This window comes from Meriones unguiculatus, chromosome 8 (assembly GCF_030254825.1).
Source record: "Meriones unguiculatus strain TT.TT164.6M chromosome 8, Bangor_MerUng_6.1, whole genome shotgun sequence".
In the NCBI taxonomy this organism is placed as follows: domain Eukaryota; kingdom Metazoa; phylum Chordata; class Mammalia; order Rodentia; family Muridae; genus Meriones; species Meriones unguiculatus.
The window spans coordinates 18,075,941-18,097,357 of record NC_083356.1 but is presented as its reverse complement, the minus strand read 5'-3'; the positions used below and the strand labels follow the sequence as shown (position 1 = coordinate 18,097,357).

Genomic DNA, 21,417 nt, shown 5'->3' with positions numbered 1-21,417 from the left:
TGTCAGGCGCCAGGAGCCATTCAAGGGCTCTGAGTGATACAGAGAAGGTGCCAGGGTCCATCAATAAATAAGCAAACAAACACTTGTCAGAAGGTCGAGTGTCAAAGGCACATTTTCAGCATCTCTAAGAAATGCTCGTGAGGGATGGAGGGATGGCTCAGCGGTTAAGATCACTTGTTGCTCTTCCAGAGGACCAGGGTGGTTCCCAGCACCCACGTGGCAGCTCACAACTATTAGAAACTCCAGTTTTAAAAATCATCTGACCTCTACGCATGCATGTGGCACACAGATACATATGAAGGCAAAACACAGAAATAGCAAATAAAAATAAATTAAACTGCCGGATGGTGGTAGAACACATCATTAAGCCCAGAACTTGGGAGGTAGAGGTAGGTAGACCTCTATAAGTTTGAGGCCAGCCTTGTCTACAGATCCAGTTCCAGGACAGCCAAGGTTACACAGAGAAACACCATCTCAAATAAATAAATAAGCAAATAAATGAATAAATGAAACATTTAAGAGAAAGGAAATGAGCCATACAGAGCTCTCCTGACTATATGTGGTGGTTTTAATAAGAATGCTCTCCATAGGCTCAATTATTTGAGTTCTTAGTCATCAGGGAGTGAAACTGGTTGGTAGGATTAGAAGGATTAGGAGGTGTGGCCTTGATGGAGGAAGTGAGGCGGGTGAGCGGGCTTTGAGGTTTCAAGAGCCCATGTCAGGCCCAGGTTCCCGCTGCCTCTCTCAAGATGTTGCCCTCAGGCACTGCTCCAGTGCCATGCTCCCCTCCAAGATGGTAATGGACTGAGCTGCTGAAACTGTAAGCAAGACCCCAGTTAAATGCTTTCCTTTATAAGGCTTGCCACTGGCCTCAGCAATAGAACAGTGACTAGCACTGTGCTTCTCAGTCTCAGAGTCAATGAACAAACAAGAAGAAGGTGGGACAGCCAGTTTGGGGTGAGGGGACCTTACCTGGAACAAGTTTCCGGGAAGAAAATTGTCCAGGGGCTAATGAGAGAAGACGAATGCCTTCCCAGCTCAGTGTGCTCAGAGTGAGTTAGGACTACATGTGTTCTCCGTGGGCGCCAAAGCCCATGGGTGTCCTCACTTGCAGCCTGATGGGAAGTGGTCTGTGGCTCCAACAGAAGCTCTGGAGCACACAGCGTTGAGGAGTAAGAGGAGGCCAGGACACCCAGATACTGACGACTGAGTAAGACAGGCAGAGGTGATGCTTCTTCTCCGGACACCGGTGAGCCTGGCACTCCAGAAGAGGTAATTGTGGGTCCCATCAGTACAGGGCCCACTCACCATCCCCCTGTGGCTTTAAACCACATGCTGTCACTTCCCTTCTCACCTGAAAACTATTGGTGTGCCTTCTACAGGCAAATGTTCCCTGATTTTCTAGCCGTCTCTATGAGGCTGGCATATGACACGCTCTTTTATCTTTATTCTCACACAGAAGCAAAACCTAATGACGCCATTTCCTACTGTCCCGGGTGAGCAGCAGTCTCAAGGGAGACCAGCTTGCTCAGGGCCACTCAACATTGGGGTTCACATGTCCCCTCAGGCTGCCCGGTTCCCCGCTCTGTGCAAATGCTGATTATCACACAGTCTTCTGTTTGTGCTGTTGGTTTGCCATATGCAGGACGCCCAGCCTAAAAGTCAAAAAGATAAACTTAGTCTGAAATAACTATAAATTCCAATTGAGTCCTCGATACGGTTTCCACATGAAGCTCCAGTAAATTAATAATAGATCAACCAAAAATAGCTTCTGGGCTAGAAGAACTTGCGGTATGATTTCCTGATAGAGTGGCAAGTGGTTGTTTTGTGGTGCGAGCTCAGCGTGGAAACACTGCTCTTCATTTAGCTGCACGGAGGCACGTGGAGGAAGCTGTGACATTATTAATCACTATATTCGGTTATGATTGATGGGCTTTTCTGCGGGGAGGAAGAAGTGCCTCAGATACAATCTGTCCCAACAGCTCTGCGATATGCTAATATTTTCTTCAGATGAAAGAGAAGATGTGTTCAAATACCTGCCGTGGCAGGCGATTAATACTGAGAGAGCTCCAGAGGGGCCAGGGAAGCAGGAGCAGGCCAGGTTAAGCAGGGGCCAGAAGCCTCTGGGTTTAGCAAATGACCTCGGTTTCTGTTTGACATGGCTTTCTTTTGAGTGTGTGTGTGTGTGTGTGTGTGTGTGTGTGTGTGTGTGTGTGTGTGTTATGGGTGGGTGGGGGCTGGTAGGTATGCAAGCATGTGAATGGACACATGGAGGCCAAAAGTCAGTCTTAGGTATCCTTCCTTAGGAGCCAACCATATTTTTTGAGACAGAATCTCTCACCGGGACCTGGAGCCCATGAATAGGTTAGGCTGGGTGGCCAATGAGCTGCAGAGACAAACCTGCGCCTGCACTGGGGTTATAAGCATGTGCGACAATGATTGGCCTTTTTACATGGATACTGGGGCCTGGACTCACGTCTCACTTCACCAGATTAGCCATCTTCTCAGTCCTAAATATAACTTTGTGCGTGCCTTTTTAAAGGAAAGCTCACTTGTCTAGGAAAGATGAACAACCCCTCACTCTTGCGTCTTCTCCACTGGGCAGCACGGAGCAAGCAGGCAGCCCACTTGAAGGATTCATCAATTACTTCTGAAATGTTGCAGGCTGCATCCCACAATTCTGAGGAACCAGGGTAATCCCACTGACGTTCTGTGGGATTTGACAGTGTCCAACAGACATGCTAGTCACAGCTGACTGGGTCGACCAGATGTTCCAGTATCACACATGCCCAAACCCTGGAGTCCTTTCTACTTTTGAGAGTTTCTTTAAGTTGGAGAGCCACACAATGAGAACAGTGTGAGCCTTTGCAGGCTTTCCCTGTTATGGCTCCTTATCTGAAGGACATATGCTTGAATTCCAGTGTTTGGTTCAGAACTGCTTCTGTGTGTGGTGGGTTGAGAAGGGTCTGAAGTCCTGGCCGTTCTCACTCTGTGCTGCATTCCTGTGCAAGGTGGGACAACTTGGGGCTTTTCCGCCATCCTCTGTACATGGCTATTAGTGCTCCCTGGACAGCGTGAGGTTTTCTTCCTTTCTTAGTCTCTTCTTCCATTCCTCCTGCATCTCATGTGTGAGTCCACAAATGACAAAACAGGACAAAGACTGCTGTCACTAGCCTGACCGCGCACTGACATTCCACTTTGATTATTTTTTGTCCTGCTAGAGTCCTTGCTTCGAAAAATATGAACTGGCTAAGTCTGAGGTCTTGGACTCATCCAGTGCTCCAGGATGGAGCTGGGACCCGCAAGGTAGACAAGGGCAAGGGCATAGGCATCCAGGGTGGGAGGGGGTGGGAAAGGGCTGGATGCCAGAGAAAGCGTAGGGGAAAGGGGCTGCTCCACAAACGGACAGGTGATACCATAGACAGAACAGCTTTGTTTACTCTGGTGGAAGAGTGGCCCTGGCTATGGGCTTGACCGGGTGCGTGTCTGCTGAATGCAAAACCAGCCACGGCATGTTTGCTAAGAGACCCAGAAAGCAGGGTGGCTCGGGGAGATGACAGGGAGGCTGGAACTGGGAGTTCTCCAACTGCAGCTATGTGCCCATGGCCTCAGTTTCCCCCATACTATTACAGGATGAGAGTGGTACTGCCTTGTGAGAATCTCTGGAGACAGGGTCAGTACAAGGATGCTCCCAGAAGAATCCTAGTGAGGGTTCAGCCTCTCATTGCTAATGTGGCTAGAGCGGTGGGCAAGAGTCACACGCTGAAAAGTGTCCAAAAGAAAACCAAGCATCAGGGGTCTGCCCTAATCCATCCCTTCTCTCCTCCTCCTCCCTGACAAGCCTGCCTTGCTCTCTTTTGCTGTGGTTTTCCTGGGTGTCCACCTGATTCACAGGAGGGAACCTGGCCACCACATGAGAGGGTACACAGGGCTGTTGCAGCCTGCTGATGGGGACCAGTTCCTTCCTGGGCCAACGGTGGAAGCCAGTGAGGGGCACACTCCAGCTGTGAGGCACTGGAAGAAACTTCCCCTTGTGTCCTAATTTCTCTTCTGTTGCTGTGATTAAATGCCTTGACCAGAAGCTATGTAAAGAAGAAAAGGCCTGTTTGGTTCTCAATCCCAGGTCACAGCCCATCATCTCAGGGAAGCCAGGGAAGGAACTCAAGAAGGTGGTCATACCACACTCACAGGCAAGAGCAAAGGGAGACTAGATGCTTCCTCACTTGCTGCTTATGCTCCGCTTACAGGTTCAGGGCCCAACCCAAAGAATGCTGCTGCCTACATTCTAGGTGTGTCTTTCCACCACAAACGACAATCAAGACAATCCCTGAGAGACATGCCCACAGGCCAACCTGGTCTAGATAATGCTCCATTATGACTCTCTTCCCATGTGGTTCTAGGTTGAGACAAGATGTAGTTTAAAATTAACCAGCATACCTTGCTTTGGGGCAACTTGTTGGAAGATTGGGGGAAATGGTTCTGAAGTGTTTCATAGCACACCTGAAGAGGGAAAGCTCAGGGCAATCAGATAGAGAAGGCTGAGTCAGTTCCCTCTCCTCTCCCCCTTTCACCTCCGCTCCCCTCTCTCTCCTGTCCTCTCTTTCCAACTAGTCTTTTCTGGCTCTCGCCTGGAAGAATGCCACAGATCTGTGTGGCCAAGGGAGGGCCACCTAGTGTCGGCTGGAAAACCAGCCTCTCCAGTCATCGAAGGCAAGGAACAACATTCACTGACCTAATGCCAGGGTCTCCACTTACATGACTCCTCTTGTTGGCACAGTGCCACCATGGAGACAGGAAACCTGGAGAAGGAAATGAGAAGCCTGGCCAATGGCCGTCTCCCCAGGAAACCACCATGGTGCCTGTAACTCTTTAGGGCCCACTGCCCATAGTCTCTAGGAACAGGTAACCTGAACACTAGAGAGATCCAGTAGAGGCCCTGGGACACACAGCCAACAAGCTAATTTTTTACCACAATGAAGGCCAGGGCCAAGATGGTGAGTATGGGAGGTCCAGGCAGGATTCGGAGTGAGTGGAGTGGACCTAAATGTAGACTAAACTTGAGCCAAGACTAGGTAGGATCTTCTGAGAAAGTCCCGAGAATGCCCTTGACTGACGAAGGTGAGCCCCAGGGGAGTTAACCTCTCCACACAAAACCACACAGCAAAGTCACCTGACTTGCGACAGGGCGTGGGAATCACCCAGCCCAGGCAATGCTCTGGGTGACACATGGAGGCACTGCTTGAATGCCCAGGGGTTCGCTGGATAATGAGGGCGACCACGAACACACTGTGGAAAAGTCTGAAGACAGAAGACAGAGGTTGACAAGCCAGCTGTCAGACTACCTTTACCATAGAAAAAATAAGAGGATGCCAGCTCTGGGGTCCAGCTAGTCTGCCCAGGTGTATTGTGTTGGTTTCAGAAGGGTAAATGTGACTTCAAAACTCAGAGGCATGTGAATGCATTCTTGGCTCTAATAAGCATTTTGTACCTGTGGTTAGAACAAAAGAATCAGTGTGCATTCTTCCAAATTAACTCTGTCCCAGTCCTGGAAGAAAGACACTGAAAACCCCTAATTCTACTAAGCCCATGACCATCATCTTAGGTTCCAGCACCATCAGGCAGCCTCTATCAGGACCCTCAGAACTGAGAAAAGACAGGAGTGGCCCCATGTGGAGTGCATAGTGGAAGAGATCCTTTGTTTGGTTTTTCTGGGCTCTACCTCCCCTCAGAAAGAAGCTGTAGCTGGCAGCTAGCTTCCACGCCAAGCCGCCTGACTTCCTCTTGGGTGTTTTTAACCACACACCCACCCTTCAAGATGGGCACCATTGTCTGCACTGACACAAGAATCAAGCTAGTAACAAGGACTTGCCCGAGACCTCCTGGCTGCAAGATGGCGGTACTCTAGGAGAGGAATCAGGCCATGATGGCGTCTGCGGTTAGTTTTGCCTGGCACAGTCAGGGTTGTAGACAGAACTGGGGCTGCGGCTTGCTTACACTGGTGAGAACACCTGGCGAAGTGGCCCCAGCACCTCCTGGAATGCAGGCAGTATCCTGTCTGGCCTTTCACCATCATAGCTCACAGCCTGGTCCTCATATAAACTGGCACAAGGTGCTTCCATGGGGAGGAAGCTGCACTTGAAAAAGGCCTTCAGCCAAAGGTGGGAGAGTAAGGAGGCCACCTTTCGGAGGTGACCATAGGATTGAGGGGGTCGCTATTGATAATTTACAATCCCCGCCCATGCCCACTCACTGACTCCTTGGAATAAGTGTTATTTATCCGTAATGATACTTAAGCTGCCAGGGTGGGGTTGGGGGACCATCCCAAACAGCTAGCTTTTCCAGGAGCAGTTTGTGATAAACATACCTTATACAGAGACAAATAAAACACATGACCAAAACAATTACTCCTAAGTACTGAGTGTTCCTACAGAATAACCCGTGGTGCGGTGACACAGGAGTCAGGACCGGCGCTCCAATTTATACCCAGCACATGACTCAGGTTTGGGGACACACAATGCTCTGAAATAATCAGTTACACGATCCTTCTGGCGTGGATGGGACAAGCCAGGCAACTGGAAGCAAACATTTTGTGGCCCTCTGGTTATTTTTGAGTTTGAAATGTATGAAAGTCTCAGAAGAGTTCACAAAAGAAAATGCATCCAATTTCAAACCAACATATTGAATCGAGTAAATTAAGCCTCGATTCTCAGACTGCTCGTGGAACTGACAGGCTCTGATGCATTTTAAAAAGGCATCTCGGTTCCAAGCCTGGGATGGCGTCCCCACCCCCGCCCAGCCATGATGAGACCTAACCAAGTGGCAGAGCCACTCTGTCTCATCTGTACAGAGTAGCTCCCCGGGCAAAGGGACTCCTCGAGCTTGGCACTGGGTGGTTATTTTTTCTACGATGCTCGGGACTGGCATTTACTGCTCAGGGAGCAGTTGCTTCCTCATCCTGACAAGGAACTCACTCAAATCTGACACAGAAACAGGACAGGCAGCCTGCTGACACACGCCCCAAGTGAACACAGGAGGCAACATCAGTGCCAAGAGCCGCTGAGTGGCAGGCAGAGTGACAGAGCGCGCGCGCGCGCACACACACACACACACACACACACACACACACACACACGCCTTCTTTCACAGAGTTCACATGACTAGGAGCCCACAGCTAGAGTCACCCTACGGGCCGACAGGGTGGAGGGTAAAGTGTTGTTTAAAATCCTTGTTACCTTTTCAATGAGTTGGGTCTCCAGCTCCTTGAATGTCCGGCTGTGATTTATCTCGTTCCCATTTCCCCTTGAAAATAAAATAAAAATAATTTTGTTAACATTTTCGCTGACAGATGTTGGCGCTGGACCCGCACAGCACTGGGTCCACAGCCTGTCTGAGTTACCTCTCCAGGAGCACGAGCTTCCCTGAGCCTCAGTTTCCTCGTCAGGAAATGGAAGGACGGGATTTACTTGTCTTCGGGGAGTGTGGAGACTTGCTGGACACCATGTTTCACTTCCTCTAAGCCCACAGCACTGTTCTGGGCCTGGGGTCACCCAACTGATTTGTGGGGTCAGGTGCTGAGCAGAGAACAGAAGAGGCACAGCCTAGGCCCCTCTTCTCTGTGTCACTTCTCTGCCACCTCCCACACAATCAGTCTAGACCACAGTGGTGAGCAGGGCGCCATCCCAAGTAGTGACAGCCCCAGGTGGAAAGAACAAGGGAGCTGAGTGGTAATGGCTGCCAGGTTGGGGGGGAAGCCTCGGGCAGAACAATGGGTTATCTTTGGGGTGATGAGAAGAGAGATCCTTGAACTGAGGGCACAGCCCTCCAGACCACACAGAGGACAGCAGGCAGCCCCGGAGGCAGACGCTCAGCACACAGGGGTCGGCATAAGGCAGCTGAAGCTAAGTTTAGAGACAGAGGGGTGTCGTGGTACTTTTATCTAAGGGGGCAGTGAAGTCCTTGGAGCATCTCACTTCACTTTGTGCACGGAGGAGGAAGCCAACGCTGAGAGCAGTTCAGTTCTGTGCCCAAGTTAATGCCAGGACGGCTCAGCAGCCCAACTCTGTGTCAACTGTGTAATGCAAGCTTCTTAATATCGTTTTACCGACTTCTTCAGCCAGTGAAAATATTGTTCATAGGACATCTTTGAAAGTTAAAGAATAAAAATAGATAATGGGTGTAGTATAGCACGACTTCTTAAATCCTTTCACTTTTCCCCTTTCAGGTGTGCCTCTCCCTGCATTTTTCTCTCTATGGAACTAGTCCGTCTTTGTCTTTTAAACAACACATTCACAAAAATTAAGTCGTATAACACCCACTTCCTGTAACCAGCAGTTACTCGAACCCTCTATAGGGAGAGTATTTCCATCTTTTCCCCTCAACCCTTGTTAGCCTCTTACCGAGGGCATCTTCATTTTGAAACGCCAATGGCTGGGCTTTCTCCAGCCGGCTGAAGTCTCTGTCCGTTAACTGAGTGTTTAACACTAATGCACCACAGAAATCTTTTTCCTCATCAGATGTTTGGCTTCTGAGCTTGAACACGGATCTTTACTCCAACAATAATATGATTCTCCTGTTGTAGCGCACGCTGAAGAAAGCTGAACCCAGCCTATGCCTCTGTGGAAGCCTGACTGTTGGCCAAAAGATACGGTACAAACAGTAAAATGTTCTCTCAGCTCTCTGGACGCCATGGTCCAAGGAGTTTTTCTGATAAAAGCAGTAGGCCAACCAGCACTGGAATGCAGCACCATTATCTTCACCTCACGGCAGAGACTGCCATGTTAAAGAGTCTCCTTTCTTATTTTTAGATTAACTAGTTTTTAAAAATCTGTTCCTTTTCCCGTCTGGAAGTCAAAGTTTGCTTCTGTGATCTGTCAGCTGCCCTCACAACCACAATGTGCAGATGTAAGTCTCTGTGTGTGAGGCTAAGGCACCAGGCCTCTTGTCAGGAAAGGCAGGCCTCAGAAGGTTCCAGTTCTGTCCATCTGCTCTGTCTCCTGCCTGGTATTTTAACTCCAAACCTTAAACTGGACACACAGAAATGCTGTGACCATTTGCACAGTCAGTCATGCTTTTATTTACTTGGTTTCATGACGCTTATTGTCTTCTGTTCCTGAGAGTTTTCTCAGGCCTTCGACCCTAACCATTTTTCTTTTGCCTCTTCTGCTGCTGAGTCAGCCTCTCAGATTAGCTGCCCATTTTCACAAATTAAATTGAAAACATCTTTATCTGGGCCTAAATCTTTATTTTGTAACACATTTCGCACTCCCCTTTTTTTCTTGAGGCAGGATGTTGCTAGGAACCCTTGATTCACCTTGTACTCTCCTTCCTTGGCCCTATGGGCTGGTTCTATCTCACCTGACCATACTGAACTGGCCCTGGAGGCATTCAAGTTCAAGAGAGCCAGACATCGGCTCCCTTTCTTCCATTCAGGCTCCTCTCCTGATGGATCTGAACTGGTTGTCTCTTTGTGGCAGACAGCCTGTCTCCCCTGCAAGCCCTACTTCCCTCAGGTGACAGCCTTTGTTCTCCAGCTCTTCTGTGGCATGGCTGCCTGCCTGGAACCAGCTCTGCATCCGTGCTCTGCTAGCGCTGTCTGCTTTTATCCATCTGAATCCTGGTGGCCAGCCTGGGGAAGCAACACCACACCTCAAGGCCTGTTCTCTGGGGGAATTCAGCTTCAACATAATGATCGTACTCCAGAAACTTCTTCAGAACTCTGTGGTGAGTCTTCAAAGGTAGAGAGCTCAGAATGCTTTTTAAGCTTTACGTGTTTTACCCAGAAGACTGTTACAATTCACCCAGTCAGCACAGTGCCCACGCCATGTGTGGCAGTCGCTACAGAGGGCTCTTTTGTGCGGCTCTTATGTAAAGGTGCCCCGTGTGGTTACCAGAAGCAAATCTCAGTGGTTACACTGGCTCGTTTTGGCTGGCATGTCGCTCAGTGCAGAGCTTGCCTAGAGTGGGCAAGACTCCAGCTGGTTCCTCTGAACACCCACCCTCCATAAAGACACTGGAAGAGAGAGAGAAGATTCATTTCTCTTTTGGGAACTCACTCCATTGGTGTTTCTGAAGGATGAAGGGTGACAGTACCCGTATTTCAGAGAGCACAAGCTCCTCTACGCTGGAGACAGCAGTCCCCCATTTTGAACATGGCATACACTTAAACATCCTGGGTAATAACTGCATCTACAGGCAAAATACCCCTCCTGCTGCCTCCACTTTAGTCACCTGGGAGCTTCCAGGAAAATTTTTACATGTGGCCGGTTCTGGTACAGTGATGGTGATCAGGGCAGGAGAAGTGTTGCACGGCGTTGCCAATGGCATGGCGTGTGACCTGGTATAAGGGTGTCCTCCACAACAGTCTCCCTCCACCACGGCAGGGATTTGAGCTACAGCCCCGGGATTGAAGTTAAGCGGCTCCCCCAGGCTGCCCCTCGTTTTAGTCGAACTGATAGGAACGAATCACTCAGGGCCTGGCCGAAACACACTAGACTGATTACCCAAGGCCAAGGTGTCATCTGCCGTCTCTAAGCGGAGATGCTCAACTCCTGGCATGGGGAGTATTAAAACCCCACATAACGCAGCCTTTGAAGCCGGGCCCCACACCACAGTGGGCGTCGCGGCATGTCCACGGCAAGCCTCGAGTGGCCCAGCGTCACAAGACAGCTGTACCACATGCCTCTGGCTAGGAAAAGGCCAGGACTCAGAGGAGACTCGTGATCATGTGATTTCTACTGCGTGTCCATAACTTGAATGTGGTGTTAGTTATTTCCTTCCTGCAGTGATGAAACGCCTGACAGCTGACAGGAGGTTGCAGCTGCCAGGCAGCGAGTGGTAGAGCAGAGCTTGTTCAGCCCATGGCAGCTGGTAACACAGAGCAGCTTCAGGAAGGTGCCAGGGTAGAGGCGCTCCCCAGCGCGCACTGCCCCCTCCCAGTGGGCTTGTTCCTCAAACCAGGCCGCACCTTCCAGAGTTGAATCACAAGCTGACAGTCTAGTCCGGATTTAAATCTGGGCTAATCCATTCATGAAGGCAGAGACCTCATTATCCAGTCACTTCCCCAAGCTGTCAGTCAAGACCCCATTCATGAGCCTATAGATGACAGTTCCTAGTCACACCAGCACACACCATCCGAAGGTTAAAAATCTGTAAGCTGGCGTCCTTGTTAGGGTTACTATTGCTGTGGTGAAACACTACAGTCAAAAGCAATGGAAAGGAAAGGGTTTGTTTGGCTTACGCATCCACATCACTGTTCATCATCAAAGGATGTCAGGGCAGGAACCCCAACAGGGGAGGAACCTGGAGGCAGTTGCTGACACAGAGGCCACAGAGGGGTGCTGCTTACTGGCTTGCTCCTCAAGGCTTGCTCAGCCTGCTCTCTTATAGAAGCCAGAATCACCAGCCCAGGGACGGCATTACCCACCACAGGCTGGGCCTTCCTCATCAAGCACTAATTAAGAAAATACCCTACAGGCTTGCCTACAGCCCCATCTTATGGAGGCGTTTTTCTCAATAGAGGTTTCCTCCCCCCCGGATGACTTTAGCGTGTGTCAAGTTGACATAAAAATATCTCGCACAGTTGGGCAACCGTGGTAATGGATGTCTTGCTCTGGGATCAGTGGCTGAGCGCATTGTGGCAAGAGGAGGAGAGGGCAGTGCTGGCTAGACAAGACAACTTGCTGGAATCTTTTCTCTCCCTTCTCAGGATGTGGATCCTGAGAATTGAGCTCAGAACATCAGGCTTAGCAGCAAGTGCCTTTCCCTGCTGAGCCGTCTCGCTGCTGACATTCCGCCACTTCACCATGATGTGACTACCTTTATCTGGCTGGAGGTTTTCAGCTGTTACCTTTTTATTCCTGTGGCCTTTCTCTTCCATTTCTACAGTTGGAAAGTTCCTCTCCGAACTTCAGTGTTGTGTCCCACTAAGCAGGGACCTGAAGAAGTGATCCGCGCTCAGGTATCTGGTATGCTCGCCCCTCGCCTTCTTCTAGGAAGGAGCAGTGAGAAGGCGGTGGTGCTGGGGCCTGGATCTGAGACTTCCTGGCCTCTAGAACTCCGAGAAGTAATTTCCACTCTTAGAAATTACGCAGGCTGTGTATTCTGGCATAGGCACAGGAAACAAAGCAGGACAGTGTCACTCAGGTGCCTTCCTAATCCTAACCTTTGACCTTGTGCCTGTCCTCTCCACTTTGCATGTTCTATCGATGGTGCTCCTCTGCTTGGTTCTCCCTGCCGTGGCAGCATCCTTGGCTTTGCCGCTTGTCTTCTTCACTTCAGATGGGCAATAAAACAGAGCATAGGAATTCACTGCGATGTGGACAGGAGTTCACTATGACTTGGCCAAAGGCCATGGATCCAGAGCTGACGATACAGAAAGCATCCTCCTCTCGTCTCCAATGTTCACTTTATTTTGACCTTCATTTTATTTCGTCCTCTTGACAGCCCACTAATGTATTAAAATACCTGGTATATATTTGACTATTTACCCAGCATTTTCATTGTTTTCTGAAGAAACGCTGTCCATGGTACACCCAACAATAGTACCCCTCAGAGAGGGCAGGAGCACTCTGGATTTGTAATGCACCGATTGTTCTTCTGAGTGACTGTGGAAAGCAGCTTAGCCTAGGACTTAATCAACACCAAACAGAGCACTGAGGCCTCCCAGCCACGGACTATGTATCAGCACGGTTCTTGTACTGTGCAACACCCAAGACTGGACAATTCAGAATGAAAAGAATTGTGTTTGGGTTCATGGTTAAGGAGTTGGTTGAAGACCTGGAAGGTTCCAGCTCAGAGTCACTGGTGACAGCCTCATGCTCCTTCAGCTGGTGGCAGAAAGTGGAGGAGCAGCCGTGTGTTACAGAGGGACCTGGAGAGCACCTAGGCTTCACAGAACCCAGTCCTGAAGGTAAATGAGCTAGTCCCACAACAGCAAGAACCCACTAACATGAAAATGGTACATCTTTTTCCATAGGCTCTTACCCTAAAACCAAACACTTTCCATAAGGTCCCGCTTCCAGCAATGCCAATTAAGAAATTAAGGTGAACACGTGAACTTCTGAGGACCTTCTGAGGCCAGAGAGAGGCTGATATTTGTCACTGCTGTTACAGCTATTTCACTAGTGACTTTTCATTGTGACTTAAAGGGAAAAAAAGATCAGAGAAGTACTGCTCCATGGAAAAAGCACTTTCCTAGCATGTGTGGAGCTTCTGGGGCTCAGTCTCTTATCACGAAAATAAAAACTGGACCATTTTAAGTGCATACATAGTTCAGTAGTGTTCAGCATATTCAAGATGCTGTAGAGAAGTCCTAAGGGCTAATATCCCCATCACCCCCGACTCCCCATCACCCCCGACTCCCCAGTACCCACAGCTCCCCCTGGCTCATGGCTCCCCATCGCCCTTTCCTTCTGTTACAATGGTGCTTGTGTCTGAGCTGCAGGGGTGAGGGAATAGGGAGTCAACTGTTACTCTGTAAGCTAACTGAAAGGTACTAACTGCATGGGATCATGTTGACTTTTATTTATGTGTATGAGTGTATATCTCTGTGTGTTTCTGTGAACATGGGTGCAGTACCCACAGAGGCCAGAAGAGGACACTGGATCCCCTGGAACTAGAGTTATAGGCAGTTGGGAGGTGGAAATCAGACTCAGGTCCTCTGGAAGAGCAGTGTGGTGGTTTGCCTAGGTATGGCCACCAAAGATTCATGTGTTTGAATGCTTGGCAGTAGGGGGTGGCACCATCAGGAGGTGTGGCCTTGTTGGAGTAGGTGTGGTCTTATTTGAGTGTCCCTTTGGGGCGGGCTTTGGGGTCTCCTATGCTCAAGCTCCACCCAGTATGGCACACAGTCTCCTTCTGCTATCTTAGATCAAGGTGTAGAATTCTCAGTTCCTCCTCCAGCAGCATGTCTGCCTGCACACTGCCATGCTTCCCACTATGACGATAATGGACTCAACCTCTGAAACTGTCAGCTAGCCCCAATTAAATGTTTTCCTTTATAACAGTTGCCTTGGTCATGGTGTCTCTTCACAGCAATGAAACCCTCACTAAGACTAGCAGCAAGGGCTCTGAAACTGCTGAGTCATCTCTCCAGACCCCAAATTTAATCACTGTAATTGTTTGCATAGCTTCATAGAAAATGAGGCTTATTCACATAGAGTTAGATAAGAAGTGAGTAATTTCCTTACTAAAACAGTATTTCCTAGACCATAAGCTGGAACCCAAGGCATTCCTGCTGACAGGGCCATTGAAGGTTGTGGGCCAGCCCCCAGAGGCTGCCAGGAGCCAGTGAGTCCACATTTAGCTTAAACCCTGAAGCACTGAGGTGCTGTTACAACGCCTCTAACATCGTGTTTCCATCCAACGAAACACAAGCACTTTCCAATGAATGGCACAAAAAAAAATGTACAAATAAACAACAAATTTCAAATCTGGCATCTTAGTATTTTACTTCAAAATTAAAACCTGTTATTTCCAGATTTAAAACACATTGTACACAGGATATTTTAAATGTTGACTTTAACCTGCTATGTTTATGTTCTATTACACCCTTGCTCTTCTTTCTTAATAAAATTGTCCGTTAAATGTTACATGGTAGGCTCTGCCCATGCATTTCCCTGGAGAGGCAGCTCTGAGCCCATCATGGTGGTACATAGCTGAAATTCCAGCACCTAAGAGGCTGAGGCAGGAGGCTCCTGAGTTCAAGGCCAGCATGGGACAAACAGTGAGTCTCCATCTCAGGGGGGAAGGAAAGAGATTGACAGAGAGATAGGCATTACTTAAACTGGCTCTAATGGCCTGCATCATGACTCTGCATCACTTCAAATGTCAAATGTTCACACGTGTGAGAAGAAACACTTACCTCTTCATAATATTTATGTTTAGATCAATTCCGCTGAACCTGCACAGGAATTCAAGGTATGGCACGGTACCCGAGCTGGTGAGCGGGATCTGTGGCCAGACAGGAAGAAGGACAGGGTGTTAGAGGACCGAGGCTCCAACAACAGACAGCACAGCAGGCTCCTGCTTCATGTGATGCTGTAATGCTGACACTGCTCAGGGGACAGGCACTCTATTAGACGTTTGTGAGTCCTTACTGATACACATCCTCAGAAAGCAAAGAAGGAGGGCTAGTTGGTGCTCAAGGAAGAGCCCACAGCATCACCAAACATCTGACCTGAGCTACACCTTACATCCACATATGACTCCGACAGAGTCGGCAGGAATCTTTTTCCGTGTTGTGTGTAACTAGAAGCTGAGGGGGGAGCAGAGACACGCATCTAGTTTCATGGCAGAAACTGTCACTGTTGAAAGTTGCCTTTTGACACATTTTCATTGTGGTTGATACATTTCATTGTGGGAAGGGGCATGTGTGCCACAGTGTCAGTGCGGAGGTCAGAGGACATCTTCAGGGAGTCGGCTCTTTCCTCCTACCATATGGGCTCCAGGGAATGAACTCGATTGTTAGGGTTACCGGCAGGCACCTTCACCCACTGAGCCATCCCACTGCCCCAAAAGTTCTACCAAGGATCCGACTGGGTCAGGTGAGTCCGTATGAATTACAGATTGAATAAAATGATTAAATCAATCAAGATTGGTGCTGCGCTATGATTACGTGAGAAGTCAGCCCTCTGTTGTAGGAGGTATATTCCCTGAAGTCAGACTGAAAAACTGAGACTATCAACTTCTTTGATGTTGGAAGACTTTCTGCAGAAAACAAAACGCTCTTTAGTCTGTTGGAGACCACACTAGCGCATAGGAAGGTCCTCCTGTACACACAGCTCAGAAGAATCGACCTCATGAAAACAGCCGCTTTGCTGAAAGCAGCCCACAGACTCAATACAATCCCCATCAAAATTCCAATGGCGTTCTTGACAGAAACGTTAAAAAAAAACCTAAAATCTGTACGGAAGCACAAAACACACCAAATTACACTACAGAGCCATGGTCACAAATACAGCATGGTGCTGGCACACACAAAAAGACTGGAGGACCCAGAGGGAAAGCTACACACTTCAGCTACCTAGGGCTGAACAAAGTGCCAAGGGCACACACTAGAGAGAAGTCGGTCTCTTCAACCCATGGTGCTGAAACGCGGGACACCCAGAGCCAGAAGACTGAAACGAGTTCCCCATCTCACCCTGCACAAAAAAATTAATGCATCAAGGACATTAACGCAAGACTTGAAACACTGAAACTACTGGAAGAAAACGTAGGAGGAACACTTCACTATACAGGCAATGGCACAGAAGCTGAGATCCCAGGAGAAGAAAGCGAGGAGAAGGCTGTGTCACAGACAGCTCAAAGCAGAGGGAACTAAGGATTCCGGTGCCATGAGTGCTTTTAGTATCATTCTTACAGAAAATGTTCTGAAGGTTCAGATTTATATCTAATACAAGGTTGAACTTTTTTAAGCGAAGATAAGTATCCAAGAAGGGTTATGGGTCTAGAATTAAATAAACATAGTGTGTGATCAATAAGATATACAGTCAGTCCCATACAGGTTCACATGACACATCATCCTTCAGCTCACATCTAACGATTCCCAATTTAGAACATGTGCAACTAGGAGACAAGGCCAGACAGATGTGGGCTTAGGGTATGCCTGTGGAGGAGCTTCTCTTGCACAGGGGCACCTGGGACTGCCATTTCTGAAGGTGTGTGCCAGCAGATATGGGAGCAGCAGGTACTTCGAAGCTTTCCTGACATCACAGAAGTTGGGCAGCAGCAGGTCAGGTGTGCAGTTCAATACCGGATGTTCAGAGACAAAAGAGAAAGAGGATCTGGGGTGGGGCTCAGTCAGTAAAGTATTTGCAGGGACCCGAGTTCAATCCCCAGAAGCCACGTTTAGGAAGCTGAGTGTGATGACATGGCCTTATCATCCCAGTGCTGGAGGTGGAAACAGGCAGATCCCTAGGGTGCAGTGGCCAACCAGCCTGGCCTATGAGCTAAGTTCCAGGCCACTGGGCGAGCCTGTCTCAAAAACAGGGTGGACAGTGCCTGAGAAACAGCATTTCAAGTTCTCCTCTGGACTCCACATACACACATAACAAAGAGAGAGAGAGAGAGAGAGAGAGAGAGAGAGAGAGAGAATAAAAGAAAATGAAAAGACACTTGCTAGATTACATCCAATAAGCAGGCACAGATCAACTGTCAGGTCTTGGCACGATCACCCTAAGCCACCTGCAGGGTCCCTTTCCACCATTCCTGGCCACCCTGCTTGGTGCTGCCAATCAGTGCCAGAGGCCTGTGACTCCAGAGCCTGAGTTCTATTGCTCTAGCCACCCTGCCAGGACATAGGAAGGCTTTGATAACCCCAGAGTCCCCGACATCACACTTCAGTTCTAACTGCAGCTGCAGCCCTCCGTGACTGGTATCCAGTCCTTGGACAGAGTCAGGGAGGCTAGGCTCAGCTCAGCCGTGTGGGAGTTACGGATATATGTGGTGAAGATTCACACGCACCTCGACTGCAGGAAACAAGCTCTTAGGCTGGAGATGAGGGAGTTTCACAACCTGTATCCCACCATGCCGAGTATTCCCTCTGCCTTGTTCCCTAACTTAGAATACCACAGGGCCCACACGGAACTTAGTTCTCTAAAACCCATTTACTCAGCAGGCTTCTTTGTCTTTCTAAAGGGTCCATGACTGGACCAAAGAGATGGTACATGGGGTAAGATGCTTGTTGCACAAGCAGGGAGACCTGAGATCAGATCCCATGTGCCTATGGAAAGGCTAGGCATGGAAGCATGGACCTATAACCCCATCCCGTGCTGAGGGGCAGTGAGACAAGCAGATGGTGGGGCTTGGTAGCCAACCAATCCAGCCAATCAGTGAGCTCTGGGTTTAGTGAAAGATCCAGTCGCCAAAAATATGGTGGTAAGCAGTGGAAAAAGACAACCAAAGTTGACCTCTAGACTCCACAGACATATGCAGAGGCAAACACACAGAGAAGGTGGTGGAGGGGAAAGAGAGGAAGAAGGGAGAGGGGAGGGAGAGAGGCAGAGGAGAGGGGGGGAGAGGAGGGGGAAGGGAAGAGGTCCACAGCACTGCTGAGACACTTCATCGACACAGCGGTACAGAGCAGGTCACAGTGTATTCTAAGACGGCCCAGCATTAAACACTAGAGCTAAAGGATGTGCAGACGGTTTCTGGGAAAACTCTATTCTAACTCCTAGGGCAACCTACTATGAAATCTCTTACTGGTTACATGCTTTTCTAGTTGTGCTGAGGAAGAAGGGTGTCACCTATGGTTCAGTCATTCTGCTCAGCCCAGCTCAAGCCTAGCTTGAGCTCATTCCCAGTGACCACGGTCTCTGTGACTGACCACAGGTCAGCCACCTGTGAGAGGCTCCAGGCCCTGAGGAAGTATGCATATTGTGAGGGGAAGATGGCCAAGAGCCACTCTTTAAAAGGTCTCCAGTTCCCACTACCCTCTTCTGAAAATGGTTGCTTTTGAAAGCATGTCTATGTCATGGTTTCTATACTTCTCTTCCTGCATAGCTGCTGAGCTTGGAGAGATTGTCACTACTGCCAACTGACATCAGACTGTGGATGTAAGGACAAGTCAGAGATTTTTGTTTTGGGACAAGGTTTCTCTGTGTAGCCCTGGCTATCCTGGAACTCACTCTGTAGACCAGGCTGACCTCGAACTCATAGATATCCACCTGCCTCTGCCTCCCGAGCGCTGGGATTACAGGCATGCACCACTATGGCCAGCCAGAGATCATATTTTAATTCTCCATTTGGTACAAAGTGTTTGTCACATATCAGGTTTCAGAGGAAATACCAGTGTTTACAAGGGCAAATGGTCTTCGTAAGTCAGAAATATGCCCATGTGACAGTCGATCCCCAAGAGAGTGACACAAAGCCCCGTTAAGTCAATATTCATAGCAGCAACTTTCACAAACATCAGAGAGCAGAAACAACCCGAAGATCCCAAAGACTGGAGCGTCCGGCACAGCCACACACGGGGCCCAGCAGACAGCCACGGAAAGGACTGCAGAGCTGCCCCAGCACCGCACAGGTGAGCCCTGAACATACTACATGACAGCAGCGCATACAGGGTGTGCCTCCTTCTGCATGAGACATTCGGCACTGCCAGGTGTGGTGGCACACTCCTTTCAAGCCCAGGAGCTAGGAGGCAGAAGCAGGCAGTTATCCGTGAGCTCAAAGGCAGCTTTATCTCCATAGTGAGTTCCAGACAAGCAGGGGTTACACAGTTAAAAAAAAAAAAAAAAAAGGAAGGAGGAAGGGAGGGAGGGAGAGAGAGAAGAGATAAAATACAAATAAATAAATAAACATTTGACATCTCCAGTGTCAATGAGTGGATTAGTCACTCCCGGTAGATAAGGGGGTGGGTTGGGGGGAGGAGTGACTCCTAATGAGCGTGGGCTCATTAGGTATTCAGGGCATATACATTCTATCTTAATTAAGCTGCTATTAAAAATGTAGACAGCAGTCAGTCTCTCTCTCTCTGGCTCAGGCACTCTGGCTCAGCATGTGACGCCCTCTGCTGTCATGTTGCGACAGGAAGATCCTGAGAAAATGCAATCAAGGCAGCTTGTGTCGGGATGTGCCGGGCACAGGAGCCCTATGACAGCAAGGCTGGTCAAGGAAACGTGCTGAGGGTGACAGAGTCCAGACCCCTCACTCACTGAGCAGGCAGCTGGAACCCTGGAACAGGAGAGGCAGATGGTCCCCAGAATGCTGGGGGAGAACTGAAGACACTGGCAAGAATGCTGGGCTTCCTGTGTCACAGAGATGGAGGAACTATAAGTGTAGGCAGCCACTCATGTCAACAAATGGACTTCTAGAGCGCTGCCCACACAGAAGGCTCTGGTGATGGCCTCCCAGTGGTATGAACCACCCCCTGCCTAGACCCTGGCTCCTGCATCTTCCTCCATCCAGAGCTAGCAGAGCCCTGGAGAGCAGGTGAGTCTAGGACTCGGGCAAGGGGGCTACAGAAAAGCTTGGCCTGTCTTACAAACAAGTTCTCAAGGAGTGAGAGAGCGGCATCCAAGGCTGGGGAGAGCAGACCAGGGGGCTCCTGCTGGCACAGGGATGATTCAAACGCTGAGGTGAATAAATAATGGATTCATAACCCACTTACTAGGAGACCTCGGGTCCCTGCAAATATGTAAACAGTGAATGAACAGATTGAAAGTCGGAGGAGAAACGGAATATTTACTAGTCTCAAAGTTTCCCTCATGGAATAGTAACCCCAAAGTGCACACCCTGGGAAGCCTGACAGGTTTCCCTTCTCCAGTGGCCTGGGGAACCATGGACAGCTCCGGGACACGCTGGAAGCGAGCACAGCTTAAGAAGCTTATGAGGTCACTGCTGGGACATCCACAGAGAGGCCGCCAACACCTGCTCCTAGGAAACCCCCGGCAAACCCACACATAGGGACTTCAACAGCAGAATGCACAGCCAGGGAAAGATGGGGGAACTGGTTCAGACTGACAAGGACGAAATGGGCAGAGGCTGACTGTAACCTCGACCAACAAGGTGTGGGGCAAATGCACCAGCCTCTGAGGCTGGCCTGGGAGTAATGAGACGGGGGGGGGGTCTCTACCTGAACGGCTGGGTTGTGGCTGATGGGGAGCAACACCCTGGTTTGAAGGATATCCACAGGACAACAGCTGCAGGTAACAAAGCAGCTTTTTCTCGAGTGACTTGGGAAAGAGGTATTCACTGCGCTCCACCCCCAACCATGACTTTGCTTTCAAAACACAAGGCTGTGGTGGTGGCAGACTGAGAGTTTGGGGGGGACAAGGGGGAGACAGGTTTTGGAGAGAGCTGAAACCCAGAAGAGGCAGGTGGTGGGGAGAGCTTCCAGGTCTCAGTGGTGTCTAGCTTCAGGCCAGACCACATTCTCTACTCAACACACAGGGCCTAAAACACAATGAAAAACTCAGCCCTATTCTGCTAAATGGGAACAGCATCAAACTGCCCTCGAAATTTGTACACCTCTACCCACAAGTCAGTGCCCTTTGCTCATCTCATCAAAGAAGTTTCTCTGCGGATGGTGGATAAGGCACAAACTCACAAGTGGTCAAAAAGGACAGAGAAGTCATTGGAGCATTCATCTACAAATGGAACATCTGTATTACACACACCCCCAAACACAACATATACACATATGCACACAAGCATATACATATATGTACAATACCCACATACACACACTCACAGACACACACAACATAGAAACACATGCAAATACATGTACACACATACACACACACGCCTCAAAGACCATTGTGGAAGAGGGGATGGATGGAAAGCTCCAAGAGCCAGAGGCTGGAGAGGAGCGGCACAGAACAGTATCCTCTGAACAGCACAGGACCCCTGCACTCATGAACTCATAGCGGCTGTGATGGATGTACAATACCCACACAAGATAAGCCAGTCAACCTT

General features: G+C 49.3%; 1 protein-coding gene across 1 annotated transcript in view; it reads right to left on the bottom strand.

Annotated features, from left to right (window-relative positions):
* Positions 1-21,417, bottom strand: part of Efcab6 (EF-hand calcium binding domain 6) — a 184,841-nt gene that overhangs the window by 130,006 nt on the left and 33,418 nt on the right. The window contains exons 5-6 of the mRNA XM_060388917.1: positions 14,861-14,949; positions 7,233-7,299 (exon numbers count right to left, since the gene is read on the bottom strand). Coding sequence (XP_060244900.1) covers positions 7,233-7,299; positions 14,861-14,949 — 156 coding nt within the window. The remainder of the gene's footprint in view (positions 1-7,232; positions 7,300-14,860; positions 14,950-21,417) is intronic.